At 33.4% G+C, this 20,772-nt stretch overlaps 1 protein-coding gene and 1 non-coding gene across 3 annotated transcripts; both read right to left on the bottom strand.

Moving 5' to 3' along the window:
- Positions 1–3,576: 3,576 nt before the first annotated feature.
- On the bottom strand, positions 3,577–3,683 carry LOC112101256. The gene has a single exon (XR_002907383.1). It is a non-coding gene; the product is annotated as a small nucleolar RNA R71 (small nucleolar RNA).
- Positions 3,684–18,195: 14,512 nt separating this feature from the next.
- On the bottom strand, positions 18,196–20,365 carry LOC18051301 (protein STRICTOSIDINE SYNTHASE-LIKE 4). Of its 2 annotated transcripts, none has more exons than XM_006445652.2 (6): positions 20,219–20,365; positions 19,899–20,117; positions 19,736–19,788; positions 19,202–19,438; positions 18,972–19,104; positions 18,196–18,601 (listed from the first exon to the last, which is right to left on the bottom strand). In XM_006445652.2, the coding sequence occupies exons 1-6, from the start codon at positions 20,339–20,341 to the stop codon at positions 18,293–18,295; spliced, it is 1,074 nt and encodes a 357-aa protein (XP_006445715.1). In that variant the 5' UTR covers positions 20,342–20,365; the 3' UTR covers positions 18,196–18,292. The 2 variants fall into 2 exon arrangements, with proteins under 2 accessions (XP_006445715.1, XP_024047441.1); XM_024191673.1 differs by having other exon boundaries at positions 19,917–20,117; positions 20,219–20,231.
- Between the last annotated feature and the right edge of the window lie 407 nt (positions 20,366–20,772).

Raw genomic sequence — 20,772 nt, 5'->3', positions numbered from 1 at the left:
ACATTAATTAAGTAATTGGGTGCCATTATTACAAGTGATAGGCATTCACATGAAAAATTTTTATTACACTAAAGGGACCTCAATGTTTTAAAAAAGATTATGATGTAGCATAGTTTGTATGCTCTTATTGACTCCTATTCCCCTATGAATGAAAATTTTATATTGTTTTATCTTTAAGATATATCTAATGCTTGAGTGATGTTGCTGCAACTCTGAAACCTTATCAAAATGAGACACACACATTGGACAGAATGAAACCCAAGTCTAGAAATAGACTTGTTGATAGTAACTTTGCATGTTTGAGAATAAAATCTAAGGGATAATGAATTAAAACAATCTAGATAACAGAGCTAAGTTGTTTATTGCATGATTGTGTGACTGAAGTGTTTTTGTTGTTGTCATTACTTGAGGACAAGTAATGGTTCAAGTTTAAGGATGTGATAACTCTATGAAATGAGAGTTGCCATAACATTTCTAGACCTAAACTAATATTACCTACAGAGTTAATGACGATGCTTTTATCTCATTTATAGTAAATTTTGCATGAGTATCTATTTAAGCTTACTTATAATAATTTGATGTGTTTTAGATAAGTTTTTTTGCCCTAATTAAATGTAATATTGTAGCTGATATAAAAGCTCATGCTTTGTTGATGGATGTTTTAGAAGAGGGACTACATTGCTGCAGCAACAAGCTTGCAGAAAACGACAAACGATTTATCTGCAAATGAACAAAAACAAGTCTGATAAGAGAAAATGCTACAACAATCCAGGACCAAGTACAGACAAAATTGTCCAGGCTATTCACGCGCTATCTAACAAATTTTGCTACAACCATTACTGCACTGCCACTGTCAAGTGCAAACAAAATAGTGGCAAGCAGCATAAAAAGAAATCTAGTCCTAGAATGCCAAGAATGGACAAGTGTCCTCATGCCTTTTTGGGTTGACCAAATCCCAAGTTATAAAAGGGCACATTTTAAGGAAACATGAAAGGAGACATATCCATTGTCGTCACACACAAAAAAGGAAAAAGAAAAAAAAAGGATATTCAGAGCTGCAGCAGAGGGTATTTTGTGAGAAGAATGAAAGAAACTTGAAGACTAAAGCGTGACATTTTGGTCTTTTCTGTATCTCAACTTTATTCTTATATTTTGTTTGTTGTATTTTCTCTTTGATGATGTATTCCATGATAAACACTTATGTTTTTACTATTTAAAGCTCATCATGAGCTAAACTTTAATGTAGTTGTGTTTTAAATGAGCTTAATGGTTATTTGATTTATATATGTATGTTACGTAGAATCTGCTGTAGCATTTTGTTTTAATTTTACATATTGCAAATCTTTATTTTGGTTGACCACCCGTTTAATGGATACTAGCTAAAATGAGCCTCAAAAAGTCTGACTGAGTGCAACAAATTAAGACAATACATGATTTTAGATTGAGTTTCCTAAGTTGAGTTAATCTCCAATTGAATAGGACCATGCCTAATATAAGATTAGTGAAAAACTAGACATATGGATTCACCTTATAGGGCAAATAAAGTCTAGATCGTATAATACTATGTTTAATGTTAGTTTAACAACTAGTCACTATTAGATTCAATATAGACATAAGATATCTAACATATGAGAGCTGAGGATGTATTAGAGATTTTGCCTAGTGTTGTAGTAAATGTTTCAGCAACTACGCCTCAAGTGTAATACAATCAATAATCATTAAGTGAGGTTAGAACCTAGCTACCCCTTCGTCATTAAAGTATATGTTAGAGTGCAATTTATGCACTAGTTTTGCATTATTTACTTCCCTTAATATCAATGTTTTGCACTTAATAATAGTGATTTACTTGTGTTTTACTTTTGTAGGTGCAATTCTATTGATTGATGATAAAATTGAGCTATAAGATGATGTTTAAGGATAATTGTTCTCTTGGAGAAATTATGAGCGTCAGAAGAACTTTGTTGATAAGGCGTGGGCGCGTGCTGTCAACTGCGGACCTGCAGTTTAGTTTAACGTGTTTTGTATTTTTGGTTATTTTTGTAATTACGAATTTAATATTTCAGATATTAGGATTTTATTTTAAATAGAATTCTAAAAGAGAAGAGAGAGAGAGTATTTAAGGGAGGAATCTATTGTGAAAAAAGGGGGATTTTTGGATTGGAGGAAAAGAAAGAAACCCTAGATCTAATTTTTCTCTTCTCTTTATGAAGAACTAAACTTATTTTTCTGGTTGAAGGATAATGAAGCTTTGATTCATCACTACTGTGAGATCTTTCTTGTGCTTTAATTGTTTTATTACTTTTTGGGTATTTGTTTATTCTCTGAATTATTTTCATGATTATGTTTGTTAATTAGGTAATTGGCCACTATTTAATTATCAACTTAATCTATTGTCAATTAAAGGATTCATCGTATGAAGAATTTAATGTTTGTGACGAATAACATAGTAGAGAGTTGTGTTGTGAGAATAAACAATCTAATTTAAATAAATCATCATATGTGTTGATTAGGATTTGGGTCTCTTTGGTTTTTCAGGCTGTCAATTGATTAAACCCTATGATCGTATCTATGGTTGTCTATTGATTAGGAAAATAACCAACGGTCGTACCTTGGTTATCGACTAGTTAAGGAGAGATTGGCTATTAGAGGGTCTCAGTAGCTATAACCAGTCTATTCATAAGTAATAATAATATATATTTGAATCAATGATCAGTAGTCGAATCAAGCTGAGTTAATTCCTTCAACCAGAGCTTTCTCCAATTTGAATTACAACTTTAATTTGCATTCTTGTTATTTCAATTTGATTTTTATTATTGTCAACAATTCCCCCATTTTACGTTTTACGTTTCAAAAGGATTTAAATAATTACCGATCTCTGTGGACACGACCCTGCTCAATCACTATACACAATTTATTTAGAGTAGGAATTTATTTTTGTTGGCTTCGACAACCATCAAATTTTGGCGCCGTTGCCGGGGATTGGTGTCATTTATTTAATCCTTTTTACGTTTTACTTGGTGTATGGTTCGTTCTTCTCGTACAGGTACACTTTCGTTTGATCCTGAAATTGAGAAGACAGCTCGCCAGCTGAGACAACAGACGAAGAGAGCTAAGCAACGATCCTCGTCGCCTTTGCTTTCTGAAACAGATACGGTGCCTGATTTAGTTGAATCATCTAGCGATTCAGAAGAACAAGTGATGGATAGACCTGCACCTGTAGAAAGAACTCTTAGAGAGTTAGCTGAACCAGACTTGAATCAACAACCACTCTGCATTCAATATGTAGACTTGGAGGTAAATTTTGAATTAAAGTCTGGTCTTATTCATTTATTAGCCAAGTTTCATGGTTTTGCAGGTGAAGATCCTCATAAACATCTTAAGGAGTTTCATGTTGTGTGTTCAAGTATGAGACCACAAGGTGTGACTGAAGAGTAGATTAAGCTGCGTGCTTTTCCGTTCTCTGTAGATGGGCTAGCTAAAGACTGGTTGTATTACTTGCCTCCTGGATCGATTACAACGTGGAATGATTTGAAGAAGCAGTTCCTTGAGAAGTACTTTCCTGCTTCAAGAGCTGCCAACATCAGAAAAGATATTTGTGGGATCAGACAACTTCCTGGGGAGACTTTGTATGAGTATTGGGAGCGATTCAAACAATTGTGTGCCAGTTGTCCTCAGCATCAGATTTCTTATCAACTTCTTATTCAATATTTTTACGAAGGACTGTCATTGATGGATAGGAGTATGATAGATGCTGCTAGTGGAGGCGTGTTGGCGAACAAGACCCCTACTCAAGCAAGGGAGTTGATATCAAATATGGCTGCCAACGCACAATAATTTGGCAGCAGGCAAGATCCCATTTTAAGGAAGGTGAATGAGGTAAATATTTCTTCTGTTGAACAACGTTTAGATAAACTTACTTCTCTTGTGGAAAAGTTTGTTGTAGGTAATGTGCAACGTGTGAAGACTTGTGGTATTTGTTACAATATGGGTCATTCAACTGATATGTGTCCTACACTTCAAGAAGAACCCATTGAACAAGCTAATGCAGTTGGAGGATTTCCAGGCATGCCTCAGAGGAGGTATGATCCTTATGCACAAACATACAATCCGGGATGGAAGGATCATCCCAACTTCAGCTATGGAGTTAGGCCGTCAGGATTCCCACAACAGTATCCACCAAGACAACCAACACCTCCACAGTCAAACTCCAAGTCAGGTATATCTCTTGAAGAAATTGTTAAATCACTTGCGACTAACACTCAACAATTTCAGCAGGCAACTACAGCAAGCATTCAGAACTTGGAGAACCAAATGAGTCAATTGGCGACTACAGTGAGCCGTCTGGAGTCTCAAGTATTAGGGAGATTGCCTTCACAATCTGAGGTGAATCCAAAGGAAAACGTTAGTGCTGTCATCCTTAGAAGTGGGACGGAGTTGCAAAAGCCTAGTAAGAAAGTGACAAAGCATGTAGAAGATGAGCTTGAGAAGAATGAATTGATGCCTCAATCTCAAGATGCACAACCCACCAGAGCGAAACCCCTACCTATTGTGATACCTCCTCCTTTTCCAAGCCGGTTTGCAAAATCCAAGGAGGAACAAGATAAAGACATCCTTGAGACATTTCGCAAGGTTGAGGTAAATATTCCTTTGTTAGATGCTATAAAACAAATACCTCGATATGCTAAAGTCCTTAAGGAACTGTGCACCTCCAAGAGAAAATTAAGAGGAGATGAAAAAGTTCACATGGGGGAGAATGTTTCAGCAGTTCTCCCAAAGAAACTACCTCCTAAGTGCAAGGATCCAGGTATGTTTACTATCCCTTGTAAAATTGGTAGTGTTAGAGTTGAAAAGGCTATGTTAGATCTAGGAGCTTCTATTAATGTCATGCCTCGTTCCATTTATTCATCTTTGAATGTTGGTCCATTAAAAGAAACTGGCGTGATAATTCAACTAGCTGATAGGTCTAATGCATATCCTGATGGGGTATTAGAAGATGTCTTAGTACAAGTTAATGAGTTGGTTTTTCCTGCTGATTTTTATGTACTTGATATGGAAGATGATAACTACTCTAATTCTGTCCCAATTTGGCTAGGAAGACCTTTTCTTAAGACTGCTAGGACTAAAATGGATGTACATAAAGGGACTCTCACTATGGAGTTTGATGGAGAGGTTATAGAATTCAATATGAATGATGCCATGAAATATCTTAGTGAGGAACATTCAGTATTCTCTGTGGATGTTATTAACCCTATAGTGCAGGAAGTTTTTTACAAGAAAAAGACGAAGACATTTCATGATAGAATGATTTTGAGAAAGGAGTTCTCTGTTGGTCAAAAAGTTCTTCTTTTTCATTCTAAGCTTAAACTTTTTCCGGGTAAATTACGTTCTTGCTGGGTTGGACCTTTTATTGTTACTAATGTCTTTCCTCATGGTGCAGTTGAAATTCGGAGTCCGACCTCTGACAAAGTTTTTAAGGTTAATGGTCATCGCTTAAAACCTTTTTATGAAGGTTTTTCGATGAATATTGTGGAGGATGTGGCTCTCGAGAGTCCCAATTATGGAGATTGATGCATAAATGTGTCTAGCCAAAGACATAAAACAAAGGCGCTTTTTGGGAGGCAACCCAAATGATTTATTTATTTTGGTTTTTGTTATATCTTCTTTTAATTTTGATTCAGATTTTTTTTTAAAAAAAAAATAATGTGTTTGCTTATTTTGGTCAGAAGAAAATTTTTGATAAGGCGTGCCCACGTCTTAACTAATAAGTACTTCTGTGATTTTTAAAGTAAAATGATTTTAAGGCGTGCCCACGTGCTTATTAGAAAAATACTTCTGAAATTTTATGTCTCAAAGTGATTCATCACTAAAAAAAAAAAAAACAATGTATTTATTTATTTATTTTTTCCATCTTTTCTTTCTTTTATATATATATATATATATATATATATATATATATATATTATTTAAAAAAAACAAAAAAAAAAACACAAAAATCACAAATCACTGTTCACAAATCCCTAATTCAAAAAAAAAAAAAAATTCACTGTTGATTATCTTTTTCACCCGCAGCAACTAGCAACCAGCAGCCGCAGCCTAAGCAGCAGCAGCAACCGTGCGCGCAACACAGCCCACGCATCAGCAGCGGCCGCGCGCAACGCAACGCAGCACCAGCATCCCGCGACTAGCGAGCAACAACCCGCGCGCGCAGATTCAGTTCCACCCGCAGCGCGCAGTATCCCACAACGCAGCCCAAGCAGCACGAATCAGCGTCACCAATGCAACCAGCCCGCGCGCAGCAAGCTCCAGCCATCACCATCGCGCAGCGCATCAGTCCCGCGCGCGCAACGCAACGCAGCACCAGCATCTCACGTCCAGCAAGCAGCAACCCGCGTGCACAGATCCAGCCTTTGTCCAGCAGCGCGCAGAACCAGCGTCAATCCAGCTCTCACGCACAACACAGCCCACGCAGCGCGCAAATCCAGCAGCCCCAGCGCGCGCGCGCAACACAATCAGTGCCATCCCGCGTCCATCAAGCAAGCTCCAGCTGAGCAGCAATCGCAACGCAACCAACCTACGACCTGCATTCCAAAGCTCACAATTCAGGGAAGTTTTTGCCCTTAATCCAGCAGCCCCAGCGCGTGAATCGAAATCCGTGACAAGATGGAGTAGAATTTGGCCGCATACTTCAAGAGTGTGAGATTTATCCCACCATTCCCGCCAAGCCCATAGACGTTATGAGGATCAAAGCTCACAATTCAGGGAAGTTTTTGCCCTTAATCTTTTATCCTTACGCTTTAATTTTTATGTGAGCTTTGATTATCTTACATTGGGGACAATGTCAGTTCTTGGTGTGGGGGAGGGATTTTTGCATTATTGATGTCTGGAATTATTGTTTTCACTCTACTCATCCTTAAATGATTTTGGAGTTAGTATGCTTCATATATTATTAATTTTCTTTTCCTCTCTCTCTCACTACTCTTTTCCCATCTATCTCAAATTATTTACATCTATTTTTATTCTATCATACTCTTTCATCACTCACATTTTATCTTTCACTTTTCATATTACTACATACATCTTTCTCACTTCTTATCATTTTTACCTTTTCTTTTATATATCACTCATACCTTCTTCTCATTCTACACCACTATTGATGGTTGATTCATTTGAAGAGTGTACATGATTTGATGGCAAATTTACCAACTTTGTGAGGATTTGAGCCTATGAGCAACCACTTTGCTCTAATATTTTTGTTGTGTGAATATCAATCTTAGTTTGTTTATTCTAGAACTTGCTTTGTTATGCATGTTGAAGCCGCATTACGGGATTTTATGCATTAAAATGATAAGGGCAAACCCTTTTCCATTTTTCTATTCTCGCATTTTTTTTTCTCTACCCGAAGACCTTTATTTGCTATCTTTGTTTGAGCCTTAACCATTACCCATCTAATTTTCTCCGTCTACTTAACCATTTTTCTTCTTTTTTAGCCTTAATTTAAGGAGATTTTTTGGACTCATTGTGTGGATATATTTTGTTGCTTTTTCTACCTTGTAATAAAGTTTCTCAATTAGATCAACAAGCATTATGCTTGAATTAAATTGTGCAAGGTTCGTTTCTTTTGTTTGATTCAAAAATAAAAAAAAAAGAAAAAAAAACAACAAAAAAAGAGAAAAAAAAGAAAAAAAAAAGAAAAAAAAATGTTTACATTCTTGGTGACTTGAGTAGAAATAAGCATTTTGATATCATAAGTTCATTCAATGAGTTCATTCTTCTCATTTTGATCTCTTTTTCTTTTGTAAACCTTTCTTTTTCATTCAACCTATTTAACCCCATTACAACCCTTTTAAGACCCTTAGATTTTTGCATTTTATTCATGTTTTGTGGATTGAGATGTGATATATGAGCAAGCTTATGGTAATAGCATTCTTTGATTTGATTTGAGTGAATAAATGACACCCTAAACACTTTGAGTGCATGGAGTGAAGTTATTGAGAGGGCTATTAAATCTTGTTGCACTTGAATTTTGAATGGATCTTCTTGGTGGTTGAATGTTCTTATTCTATCTTATGAAATTCTATGCTTTAAAATCCTTGTCTCTCGAATGTTGATCGACTTAATTTCTTGAGGTATGCTTGCTTAAAATTGTTTTTGGATGAGTTGAGATGAGAATTGAGTGGAGATTTGAGATTAATCTTGAGTTATATGCTTGAGGACAAGCATCATCTTGGTATGGGGGAATTTGTTAGAGTGCAATTTATGCACTAGTTTTGCATTATTTACTTCCCTTAATATCAATGTTTTGCACTTAATAATAGTGATTTACTTGTGTTTTACTTTTGTAGGTGCAATTCTATTGATTGATGATAAAATTGAGCTATAAGATGATGTTTAAGGATGATTGTTCTCTTGGAGAAATTATGAGCGTCAGAAGAACTTTGTTGATAAGGCGTGGGCGCGTGCTGTCAACTGCGGACCTGCAGTTTAGTTTAACGTGTTTTGTATTTTTGGTTATTTTTGTAATTACGAATTTAATATTTCAGATATTAGGATTTTATTTTAAATAGAATTCTAAAAGAGAAGAGAGAGAGAGTATTTAAGGGAGGAATCTATTGTGAAAAAAGGGGGATTTTTGGATTGGAGGAAAAGAAAGAAACCCTAGATCTAATTTTTCTCTTCTCTTTATGAAGAACTAAACTTATTTTTCTGGTTGAAGGATAATGAAGCTTTGATTCATCACTACTGTGAGATCTTTCTTGTGCTTTAATTGTTTTATTACTTTTTGGGTATTTGTTTATTCTCTGAATTATTTTCATGATTATGTTTGTTAATTAGGTAATTGGCCACTATTTAATTATCAACTTAATCTATTGTCAATTAAAGGATTCATCGTATGAAGAATTTAATGTTTGTGACGAATAACATAGTAGAGAGTTGTGTTGTGAGAATAAACAATCTAATTTAAATAAATCATCATATGTGTTGATTAGGATTTGGGTCTCTTTGGTTTTTCAGGCTGTCAATTGATTAAACCCTATGATCGTATCTAGGGTTGTCTATTGATTAGGGAAATAACCAACGGTCGTACCTTGGTTATCGACTAGTTAAGGAGAGATTGGCTATTAGAGGGTCTCAGTAGCTATAACCGGTCTATTCATAAGTAATAATAATATATATTTGAATCAATGATCAGTAGTCGAATCAAGCTGAGTTAATTCCTTCAACCAGAGCTTTCTCCAATTTGAATTACAACTTTAATTTGCATTCTTGTTATTTCAATTTGATTTTTATTATTGTCAACAATTCCCCCATTTTACGTTTTACGTTTCAAAAGGATTTAAATAATTACCGATCTTTGTGGACACGACCCTGCTCAATCACTATACACAATTTATTTAGAGTATGAATTTATTTTTGTTGGCTTCGACAACCATCAGTATATCTTTGTGTCTAACTTCAGTTTTTCCTTTTGTTTATTGCATTTTTTATTTCATTAGATCATTAATCTCATCATTCATTTTGTTTATTTAGTTTACTAAAATTGAATTGTTAAGATTGCTGTAGTAAGTCCTATAACATCAATTTCTATGGAGATGGTCTTGATACTCATCATTATATTACTTGTTGTGTACAATTGCACATTGACATTACTCTACATCATCAAGAGCATACAGCAATGCATCAGTAAGATTCTACACAATATTAGTGTAGAGATGAGTAGCTCTACTATCTAGTTATATCTTTGATCTGCAACTCCTTCTAATGTGGTCATATAGGCCGCTCTAGAACCTTGATTCTGACTTGGGAAGGAGCCTTGCATTGGGAAGTCTGGAATAAAATTCTAATGAATCTATCCTTCTATTCTATAATAGAGTGATTATATTTGAAATAGATTTGACAAGTGATATTTCCTCTACCACTTCCTTTTCTAAAGCCATTCAAACCACAAGAAAAATCACCAAAACCACTATTAAAACTACCAGTAAATCCACTTCTACCTTAATTACCACCCTAAATTCCATTACAGTTTTGGTTACCATTCCATTGTCCATTTCCTAAATACTAGTGCAAATTTCCCCCTCTTCCTTATCTAAAACCTCTCTACACCATAGTTTCAATTCCAATTTCCACTTTTATTTTTATTCAAATAATTTGCATTCCAATTTCCTTGAATGTTGTTACTTCAACCAGCATTGTTTCTTTCTTTGTTTTGATTATTTCCTGCCTAAGCTAATCTGCATAGTTCAACTTAGCCTCTTTACTAGCATTAGATTGACTGCTCTCCAATCTAGCCTTATGAATTACTAGACTTACAGCAACAACCAACTCATCAGTTATAGACCTCAATTTACCAAAATATTTAGTCATAGATACAGATCATTTTCTAAGATTATTCATCTTCATCTTTAAATAAGCTTTCTTAGTTGTAGTTTCAAATCCAAATGATTGCTTTAAGCTAGTCTAAAATTTAAAATAAGTTTTAAAAGTTACCATTAGGCTAAGAATCTAACATTAATAAAGGAAGAAAGCTAGTGCAATAACATCTTAATAGCAAAAGTAAGATTTTCTCATGCAACAATATTGGCACTTATAGATTCACCAGAGGGACTGATCTGGACAAGCTTTGGGTCCATTAAGAAGACCTTTTACTCTTTTAGTTTATTAGCTCGAGTTGAAGAAAGGATCTTAGAATGTGCTTGTATTGGAGCTAGAGGAAGCCATGGAATTGCTTGAACGAACCTTTGATACCAAATCAAAGTATATTGAGCAGATTTGTTATATTTGGTTACTGAGAAAAATAATGGGAAGGTTAAAGAATCAGAGAAAAATTGATGAAACAAGAACATTATTATTAATCGAATCTGGAATGTAAATACAAGACTCTTATATATATTAATGATAAGAGGATTCCACACACACCCAATACATGAGCTTAGATCAAGCTAATGACTAACAAACTTTGCACCAACAACCACATCATTAGGATTAGTTATATAGAAGTCTACAAAGCCAGCTCAATGTCTGCGGGTTGTCCAAGACTCAGTCCGTGTGGGATATTTTTCCTAGCATCCCCATTACGTGCAGGTCGGTCTTTTTGACTAATCCTTATCACATGATAAAGTAGTGTGAGTCCACTTGTGCATGAGTTTGAGACTTGATGTTACATCCTTAACCTGAGTTCAATACTCAGTCGATATGGGATAGTTTTCACTCTAATTAACTAATTAATCTAAACTGTAACACAAAGCAACAACCAGAAATGCATATGAACTCCTACTTCAGCCATTAACAGGGCTCGATTTAGACATTCTAAAACCAAGAACCTACACTTTTGCAACTTTATTGAGAATGATGTTTCATTGTGTATCACAGGAACTTGAAGATATTTTTTAATCAAAGAATATAGTTAACAGATGGAAAATACAAGACACCGGTTATGGTAAATATAAGATTAGAAAGAAGCGCACCCCACACTTCCAGTATCATATCTTTCAGTTTAGGATTTATAATTATAGTCGCGACACTAAAGGAAGTCCATTTTAAACCCCAAAATCTAAAAAATTATCTCCACCAGGTTTTTTAATAAAATAACAACAGATATTGTGATACTGAAATGCAAAAGGACTCATCCAAATAAGGCACTATTCATAAAATTTGAAGCAAACAACAATATCTTTAACAATTTAACAAAAATCCACCAAACTATCACCATGTCAACAACAGTATCTATATAATACTATTGTCTGCTTGTATATCCTTCATCACTCTGCAATTCCTCATCATTTCACATGAAACAAAACATATTCCCCAAATGCTAACTCAAGATCTATGTGGTTCGAAAATTCAATTGCCACACATTTAATAATAAGAATATGGACATGATCTTCCGAATCCATGCTTTAAAATCGCTCCTCCCCTCGCCTATTTTTTTAAGAACCAGGGTGAAGAAGCTAACTTAACCACCTGAGTTTTCAGAGGTGCAAGTATATTCATGGGTACATATAGGCGTGCACGCATGTGTGTTTACGTGCGGACCATAGAAATAAATACTCACAGGTGATATCTTATCATAAATAATGCATTTGAAATTGAGCTAAAAATGTGGCACGATGCTCTTGAAGAGCAGCAAGAGTTATCTTAATCTTGGATGCCAACACAATTGACACGTTGTGTGGTAAAATAGTGCTCCCTAGCAGCTTCCTCAAGTCAAACTCATTTGCAGTAATCTTGGTTATTATCTGTGCCACACCAATGATGAGGTGCTATGATTGGTTTCGCTAGCATAAGATCTAGGAACAAAGATTCAGCGTTGAGTCGAGTTTTTATAAAAATCTGAATTAATAGTTGTTAGTTAAATGAAATAAAAAGATAAAAGTACAAAATAAATCTTGACCATTAATTCTTTGTTTAGCAAAATAAGCTCAATAGTGAATTCTAATCAAAGATCAAAACATTTGTTCTATGATGTCAAATGCAGAAAAGGGATCAACAATTTCACTTTTGTGGTCCATCAACCAGATTTCTGTTACACCAGCATCGAAAAGCCACTAATTTGAGAAATATCCCAATTATATCCCTTTCAACATCGATCGAGTGTAACAAGCAGCGGGTAATGGCTTTTACACTTGCATTATAAATGCTTTTGACCATTTATTGAAACGAAAGACCGTAACTATTGCAGGTAGGCAATTACTACACAATGCTCTAAATCATAAGGCACAAAGGAAATTTATTCGCCTATGAGGCGTGCTTTTTTACATATATTCAAGAAGACAAGAGATTTTAAAAAAAAGTTCATTAATATGTAATTATATGAAGCGAGAATCATAATAATGTCGTGTTTAAGTATCCTTTAAATATTAGTAGTAGCAAAACATGCATCGTTTATTTATGATTTGTTTTAACGTGGAAAAAAAAACATCCATCATAGATTGAATCAAACTTAAAAGAAAATCAATATGATTTGCACAAGCTTATAACTCTATGACCTCTATCGAAGTTCGATTGATGCTGACCCATATACTTCTTATACTGCCAAGCTATCCTCAATCCCTTGAATTTTCCTACAATTTGTTCGGAATCAACATTCATTTTTTTCATTTTAACCCAAAAAGAAAGGTAGACAAGTTACAAAGGCACTAAACTTGAAGAAGAGGCTCGCCTGTTATGATTCGCGATCACAAGATTTATCATCTTTCAATACGGTAGGACTAGGCAGAGCACCCAAAAAAGCTCTTGGGTCCTTGGATGGACTAGCATTAAAGAAAAGGTTGATTGTGAACTACTTGAGACATACAATTTCTTAACAAAAGCATGCGACGAGGTGCTTATGCATCTTCCTTCACCATCACTAGACTTCCCAAAGAGAACCCACCTGCAAGTATTTCTAAAATATCAGGAACATACCAAAAAAACAATAACAGTAACAAAACAGAGAATTTACAAAACCATTATCAAACAAATAGAGAGGGAGGAAAACAAGTAGAATATTGCTGTCAAGATCAGATATCCTGGATTAAATGAACAAAGTGCCATTAGGACCACATTTGACTCCAGGGGTTTGAGATGAGGATATAGCCGACTGGTTGCAAGAGAATCGCTTAGCCGAGGCTTATTTGTTCCCATGGCAGCATCAACACTTACTCTTACAAAGTTACAAACAAAGAATATAAAAAAGCTTAACAAAGAAAAATAACAACCTTAAATAAGTAGAATGCAACCATTAAACAAAGCAGTACTTACAAATTGCGTAAAAGAGCTACAGATTGAAAAACGTAATTGGCTGGTAAACCACAAAGTTAAAAAATTCAAATGATTAAGAATAAGGGGTGAGTACCCTCGACGATTGAACTGATGTGATTCCGGGCTTATGTTTTGCAGGTATTGGGTGGAACTCCTCCTGAATAATTAGTTTGTATCAATTGCACACATTAGATGGAACTTATCGATAATAATATGTTAAGTTTTAAAAAATTGAAGGAGAGGAGAGGAGAGGAGAGGAGAAAGAAATAAGAAAAGAAAAGATGAATTATTTCATGCCAAACACATGTTTGGTTTAAAAAAAATGAAAAGACAGGATAAAAGAAAGAAATAATAAAAAAAAAAGATGAATTTCATTTTCTCTCCCGCTCTCTCCTTTTCATTCCTCTCCTCTTCTTTCATTTCTTCTAACCCAATATTAGATAAGCCCATATGTCAAGTCTTAACTTATCGATGTGAGATTCAATTAGAGCCGTTATAGCTTGCTGTCTACTAGTCTCGGATTTGGAGATGACTTGAGTGTAAGCTGTCAAGTTGGATTTATTTTAGTTTAAACATTTGAAAATATACGCCTGTTATGTTGCTATGTTGTGTGTCAAAAGTCTATTGTAACATAAAGGATACCTCTCAAATAATGTCACGTGTAGATTACATGAAACATTTAGAAAACCGGATTAAGAAACCGCTTTCTCGGCATGGTAAGTGAATTAGCAGATTTTGAAGTGGTTTTATTGTGAAAAATCAAAATGGGCTGATTATATTTTTAAATATTTTTCATATAAAATCAATCTCATTAATAATAACACACACGGGACTCCAACCTTATTCAAAATTTCAAATGACTGATAAAAGAAAATGATATATATATTTTATTATTGCTACAAAATTAAATGAATTACTTATACAAGATTTTATTATTCAAATTTTAAAAACGCTCATATGGATTATGATTCTCACCATGTTTTAATTTTTTTTTCTCCCATAGTCTCTAATTAGCTATATAATCTAATGACCTGTGCCATATATAAAAATGGGTGTAGTCAATATTGAGTTGTCACGTGTTTAATGCAATATTAATCATATGGATTTTATCAATAGACAAGGATTTAGGGCTAGTTCGGTAATGTTATAACTTTTAAAATAATTGCTATTAGCTGCTATAGAAATAATCAAGTTTGAAGAAAATCAGTTAAATGCTTGAAAAAATTTGTTTCTAAAATTGCTGTGAGTTTTAAAGAATAAATGCTTGTTGTCCTTTTTGTCCTTATATTTTTAAAAGTGTCTCCAAATACCCCTATTTTTCTTTACTGTTACAATAGTAATACCTTGCTACAATCTTGAAAGTATTAATTAATTTATTAATTAGAAAATTAAGCAATAATTATCAATCTAAGAGAATTAGAAAATTGAGCAAAAATTGAGCAATATTTTTTATAATTATTTATAAATAAATTAACACCAGTCAACTTAAAGCTACATTTAATACCTTTTTGTCCTGCTAATAACTATCTATAGTAAATTTAAGTTACCAAATTAACCCTAGAAATTGAATAATAATAAAAAATTTACTTTAATTTTAATTTTTCTTTTAGTGTTAATTTGATAAATTAACATTTTTCTTTTCACTAATGTCATTAAGAATATTATTACAAGGATATTATTGTAAAAGTAATGAAAAATAAGGGCAAGAATGTCACATATTTAATAGTAGGATTATCTCAATGCATTTTTCAAAATATGAGGACTAAACGAGCACTTAACTTAAAATATAAGAACTAAATGAGCATTTAACTAGTTTCAAAAGCAGTCGTATGTGTTTGGTAAATCTTCCTGTTAAATTACTGTAAAAGTGCAAATGACTAAATAAAATAATATTGAACAAATTTATTTACACATCTATAAATATGTATGTATTTTGAAAAATCTCTCTAAATGTAATAATTTTATTTCCAAATGGAATAAGAATAATTTTAACTTTTTATAAGAGTGGTCCTTTTGACAACACTTAAAAATTTCTCTTAAAATCCCTTTTTAAAAAAATTACCTAAATAACCTAACACAGATTAATTCATTTCTTTTTTTGAATGGAAATTCAATTACACACACATGCTACGTTTACTAAATTGGAATCAGAATGAGTTGAAATCGGAATGGGAAAGAATGAGAATGAACTGGAATGGGAATGAATAATGGTAATGAAGAATGGTAATAAGTTATTTACTTGAACTGTAGGAATTGGAATCGGAATGAGTTGGATTACCATTAATTTGTTTATTTTGTCTTGGAATCAGAATTGGAATAGATTATATTATTTCAAATTACTAAAAACTCCTTAATAATAATGACAATAATATTCATTAAAACAATAAAATTAATAAAATATTATTATTATTACTAAAAATAATAATAACAATAATTTATAATAAATAAAATAATAAATTTAATATAATAATAATTTCATTATTATAATAATAATTAAAATAACATATTTTAAATAACATTAATATATAATAATAATAATATTAAATTATTATTATTAAATAATAATAATAATAAATGACCTATTTGCAAATAATACAAACTGTTGGTATTTCATTAATTTTGTAGGGACCAAAATGTAAAAATGACAAAATTTGGGCATAATAAAAATTTAATGGGGGTAAAATGGGAAATCTAGGGAATGGGAGATTGATTCTCAAGCGCTCTCCCATTTCCCATTCCCAAATTTGGGTGGGGCCCACAATTCCAATTCATGCCTCTATTTTGCGAAGTAAATACTGTCAATGATTCCGATTCCGAATTCCAATTCCCTAATCCATGAAGTAAACATTGCCTTAGATAAAATTATTCTTTTAACAAACATTTTACACATGCCCATATTTCGTAATTTATATTTATATTTCAAATTTATTTGAAAAGTATTTTGTTGAGAAAATTGTATGAGTTTAGAGTTATGAAAATAGAAATTATATAATAAGAACATAAAAACTTAAGATAAATATTTTAGGACTCGTATACAATTTGAAAAGAAATATTTTTTGGGTAAAATTTTATGAGAAGATAATTAATGTTAATATATGAACTGGTAATTTTATCAATTACACTGAGGGTATTTTAAGTAATAACATTCAAAAGGGGTGTTATAAGGATTTTATAGCGGTGTTAAAAGCTCTACTCTTTTTAAGAATAAAGCTGATTCTTAAAATTAGATTTTAAAAAGTCGCTCATTCCCTGCTTCTCAAAATCCGCTGTAAGATAGGTGATCTGTCAAAATAAAAATTTAAAGAATTTACCAAGCAATAGAATTAACTTTCAATTAGTTTTCAGAATCACTTTTAAGCATCTCAAAAGCAATCCCCAGCAGATCTTTATTATTGAGATGATTTGGTACTGATACACTAAATCAATCATTGTTAATCAAGAGAATGAAAAAATAAAAAGAAAAAATAAAATTTGACCATTGATTCGATGTTCTGCACTAATCAATTAAATCGGTTCAGCATTTAGTCCTAATTCACTTATGATATTCTTATATGTACATGGCAATTAGTGAATAGATAAGAAGCAACAAATACCTCCCTCTTTAATACTATCTTTAATAATTTTAATAAATTAATATTGTCATGAAGGATTGAAAAACAAACTAATAAATGTTAATCCTTTGGAATGAGAGTATCAAGTTAACAGTTATAATAGAAATTGGATAGCATATATAAATGATTTGAAGTTAAAAGTCTACTTATACCTTGATTTAGAAAATAAAATTGCGCATGATATGAATGAATTGTGTATATGACCTTTTCGGCGTAATCTTATTATTTGTTTATCATTATTTACTATTAGATATCTACTAAAAATATGTTATATATGTTCTATAGTGACACAAGTTAAATATTTTGGATATAGAAAAGGCCATATTAATTTCTAAATATGGAAAAGAAAATTAATATTTTATTAATCCAATGGAAGACTCAAACCTCCACCCAAACAGATAAGAAAGAAGGAAATTTATTTATATTACTATTCCTTAAAAAATAATTCATATACTTTATATGAGATTCCACCATTCAATTTCTACAGAACGTTTCACTATAGAAAGAAGTAAAGAACATGGTCATTATTTTCTGGAAAGTGTGTGAGTTACCATGAAATTTATCTCCTAGTGGGGAATCCATTAAGTTTGTGAAGGGTTAATAATCACGTATTATCCTTTTCTCTCATCGTCTCGTTTGACTAGTGATTGGAATTGATGGATTCGTCTCTGTCGTTTATGTATTAATAATCACTTTTGAAAACTGAAACGAGAAGAATTACAATCGCACCATATGACAAAAACCTCAAGAATAGTACTTTTATTGAAAATCAAAGAAAAGAAAACACCAAACAAGCAAGAGGGGAAAACACAAAGCCATACCCCCTCAAGGAAAGACACGCCGAAAATAAAATACAGACCAAAGCAAAACACAAGCAAAAGCAGACTTATTGTAATTTAGTAGAAGCATTAAACATGCATTGTGGGTGACGCATGCTATTTCTAAATGGTAGCTTTTGGAGCCAGTTCTGCTTCTGGAGTATTAAGTGGCAGTTTCCCAACGAATTTGGATTGGATGCTAGCCATGTACAGATTGTCTTCAAATTCGACAGCTGAAGTGACAAAGGATATGTAGGTTGCGTTAGGATCGTTAAAGTCCATGATTATTTTCCCATGTGTGTCAACCTTGACTACTCGTGCCCCCGCATCATTCCCCAAGGGGATGAGTAGGTTGATCAGTTCTGGATATGCTTGCAACAGCTTCCATTTGTCAGGGCAACTTTGGATAGCCCTCACCCCAGTTTGATTCATCTGCATGCACCATGCATCAAGTTAGTAAGTTATTTAGATAATTAGTTACATGCAGGATGCATGCATGAAGAGGTTTTAGGAAATACAAGTACCCAGCGTGGGCAGCTGACCCGGATGAGTGTAATTTTGGCAACAATTTATTTTTTATTTTTTAAGTTTCCGCCGACTTTGTATTCGTCCCCAATAAAATTTGTGATCCGTCTCAGTGGTTTGAGTAAAACACAAAATGTTAATTATATTGTCATTGTACAACTCAACTACGTTATATCCAAAATTAAATGAAACACTTCATAGAAGACGAAATTTAGGTAAGAAAAATTCACTCCCGTTGTTTTAAAAGTCTGTCTTGCATACCATCTATTACATATACCTTAATTAAAGCAACCCAAAAAGAGCCATCTGGGGCGAGATTGATATTATCTGGTCCACCCGGAAGGTGCTCAATGAAACTTTCTAATCTTCCTTGACGAGGGCCCTTCAGCCAATATCTTCTGCACCGGAATCTGAAAGAAAATTAATTTGTTAGTCTAAGTACTTAGCTAATTAAACTGTACATGCATGGATGCTATGCTATATATTAATTCAATTATTATTACTTACTTCCATGATTCACAAACAACCACAAAATTTTCATCTTTTGAGAGTGCAACGCCGTTAGCAAAGTAGAAACCCTCATGCAAAACTGTTGTTTCCTCCAATTCAGGATCATATTTGAGCAGCTGCCCATGAGGTTTTCCCTCCACCAGGTCTTTGTAGTACTCTGCGGGTGTATATTTTTTGCTTGATACAGTAAAATATAAACTACCATCTGATGCTTCTATCACATCATTTGTAAACCTGATCGATCAAATCAAATTAATTTTACAATTTAATTAAACTAATGATAAGTAGAGAGTAAGTTGCTGATGCAGGATCCTATAGATTTTATAAAGTCCAGGATCCCCTTTAATAGTAAACAGATTTTTTCACATTGACAATGTTGTAAAAATGGGATCCCCATTTTTGTAAAGAGTGGGATCCCGGACCAGATATTTTCTATAATCATGCAACGTATAGATATACATGGCTCCCGCCGTTGCATTATATTTGCATGCATGCATGCTCTGATCGAACGAAATTGAACCTGACTGTTACCTTACATCTGGATCGAGAACCTCCACGCCGGCTTCACTAACCTTAAGCAAACCCTGTCGATCACATCAATTGGAATAACGAATTGAAGATGATTAATATTCTTGGAATACACACACGCACATAGACATCCAATAATTACTTGAGGTTAATTAAGTTGTCTCACTTTTTCAGTGTCACATACAATCACATCACCTTCCTCTGTTGTTGTGATTCCAAGAAAAGTATTACTATCTATATGCTTCCAATTAACCAAGGTTTCATTATGGAGGATGAAATACTTGACCCAACCATCTCTAGCAGCTGTATACAGCGCACCCTTTCTAACCACAACAGAAACATCCTCTGGGTGGTTCACACATCCTTCTCCAAGTTTAATCAAATCCTACATACCGCATGAGTTTAATTAATTATGAGCTCGAACAAACAAATTAATTAATAGTTGAGCGATGCATAAATAAGCAGCTTTTAGTTAGTAATTTATACCTTCATAGAAGAGCTGTACTTGGAGTTGGAGAGAAGAGAAGCTGAAGATGATACTGGAGGCGAGAAGAAGATTTCTAGTGTAAAAGCAAGTAAACAAGCGATCAGGAAACTGATTGGAGCCATAAGCTGCTGCAAGTCTCTGCTTCAGTTAGGTATGCTAGCTAGTTAATTAGTTAATGGGTTGCCGTGAATTTATATAGAAAATTGTTCGGAAGGGAAATGGACAACAATACCCCCATAATTTGTTCCAAGTGAAAAGTATACCCTGTATCATCATTTCAAAAATTAATACCTATTGAAAAAGTTTAGCGACTCATCTTAGTTTTGTTGGTTGAGATGCCACGTCATTCATAATAATTTTTAGATTAAGAATATAAACTTAAGGACATCTTATTCATTTTTTAATATGACTTTGGCACATGGGATGCTGTCTTTTGAATATAAGTTTAGCCCATGAGATTTTATTAAGGAAAACTGTTAAACTTATCTGTAAGTAGACTCAAACTATTCTTATATCTTTTTATTTAGTTCTTATCCCATGAAAAGATAGTATA

Source organism: Citrus clementina, unplaced genomic scaffold (genome assembly GCF_000493195.1).
Source record: "Citrus clementina cultivar Clemenules unplaced genomic scaffold, Citrus_clementina_v1.0 scaffold_2, whole genome shotgun sequence".
In the NCBI taxonomy this organism is placed as follows: domain Eukaryota; kingdom Viridiplantae; phylum Streptophyta; class Magnoliopsida; order Sapindales; family Rutaceae; genus Citrus; species Citrus x clementina.
The sequence above is the reverse complement of the archived record's forward strand: the minus strand, read 5'-3'. Positions and strand labels throughout refer to the sequence as shown.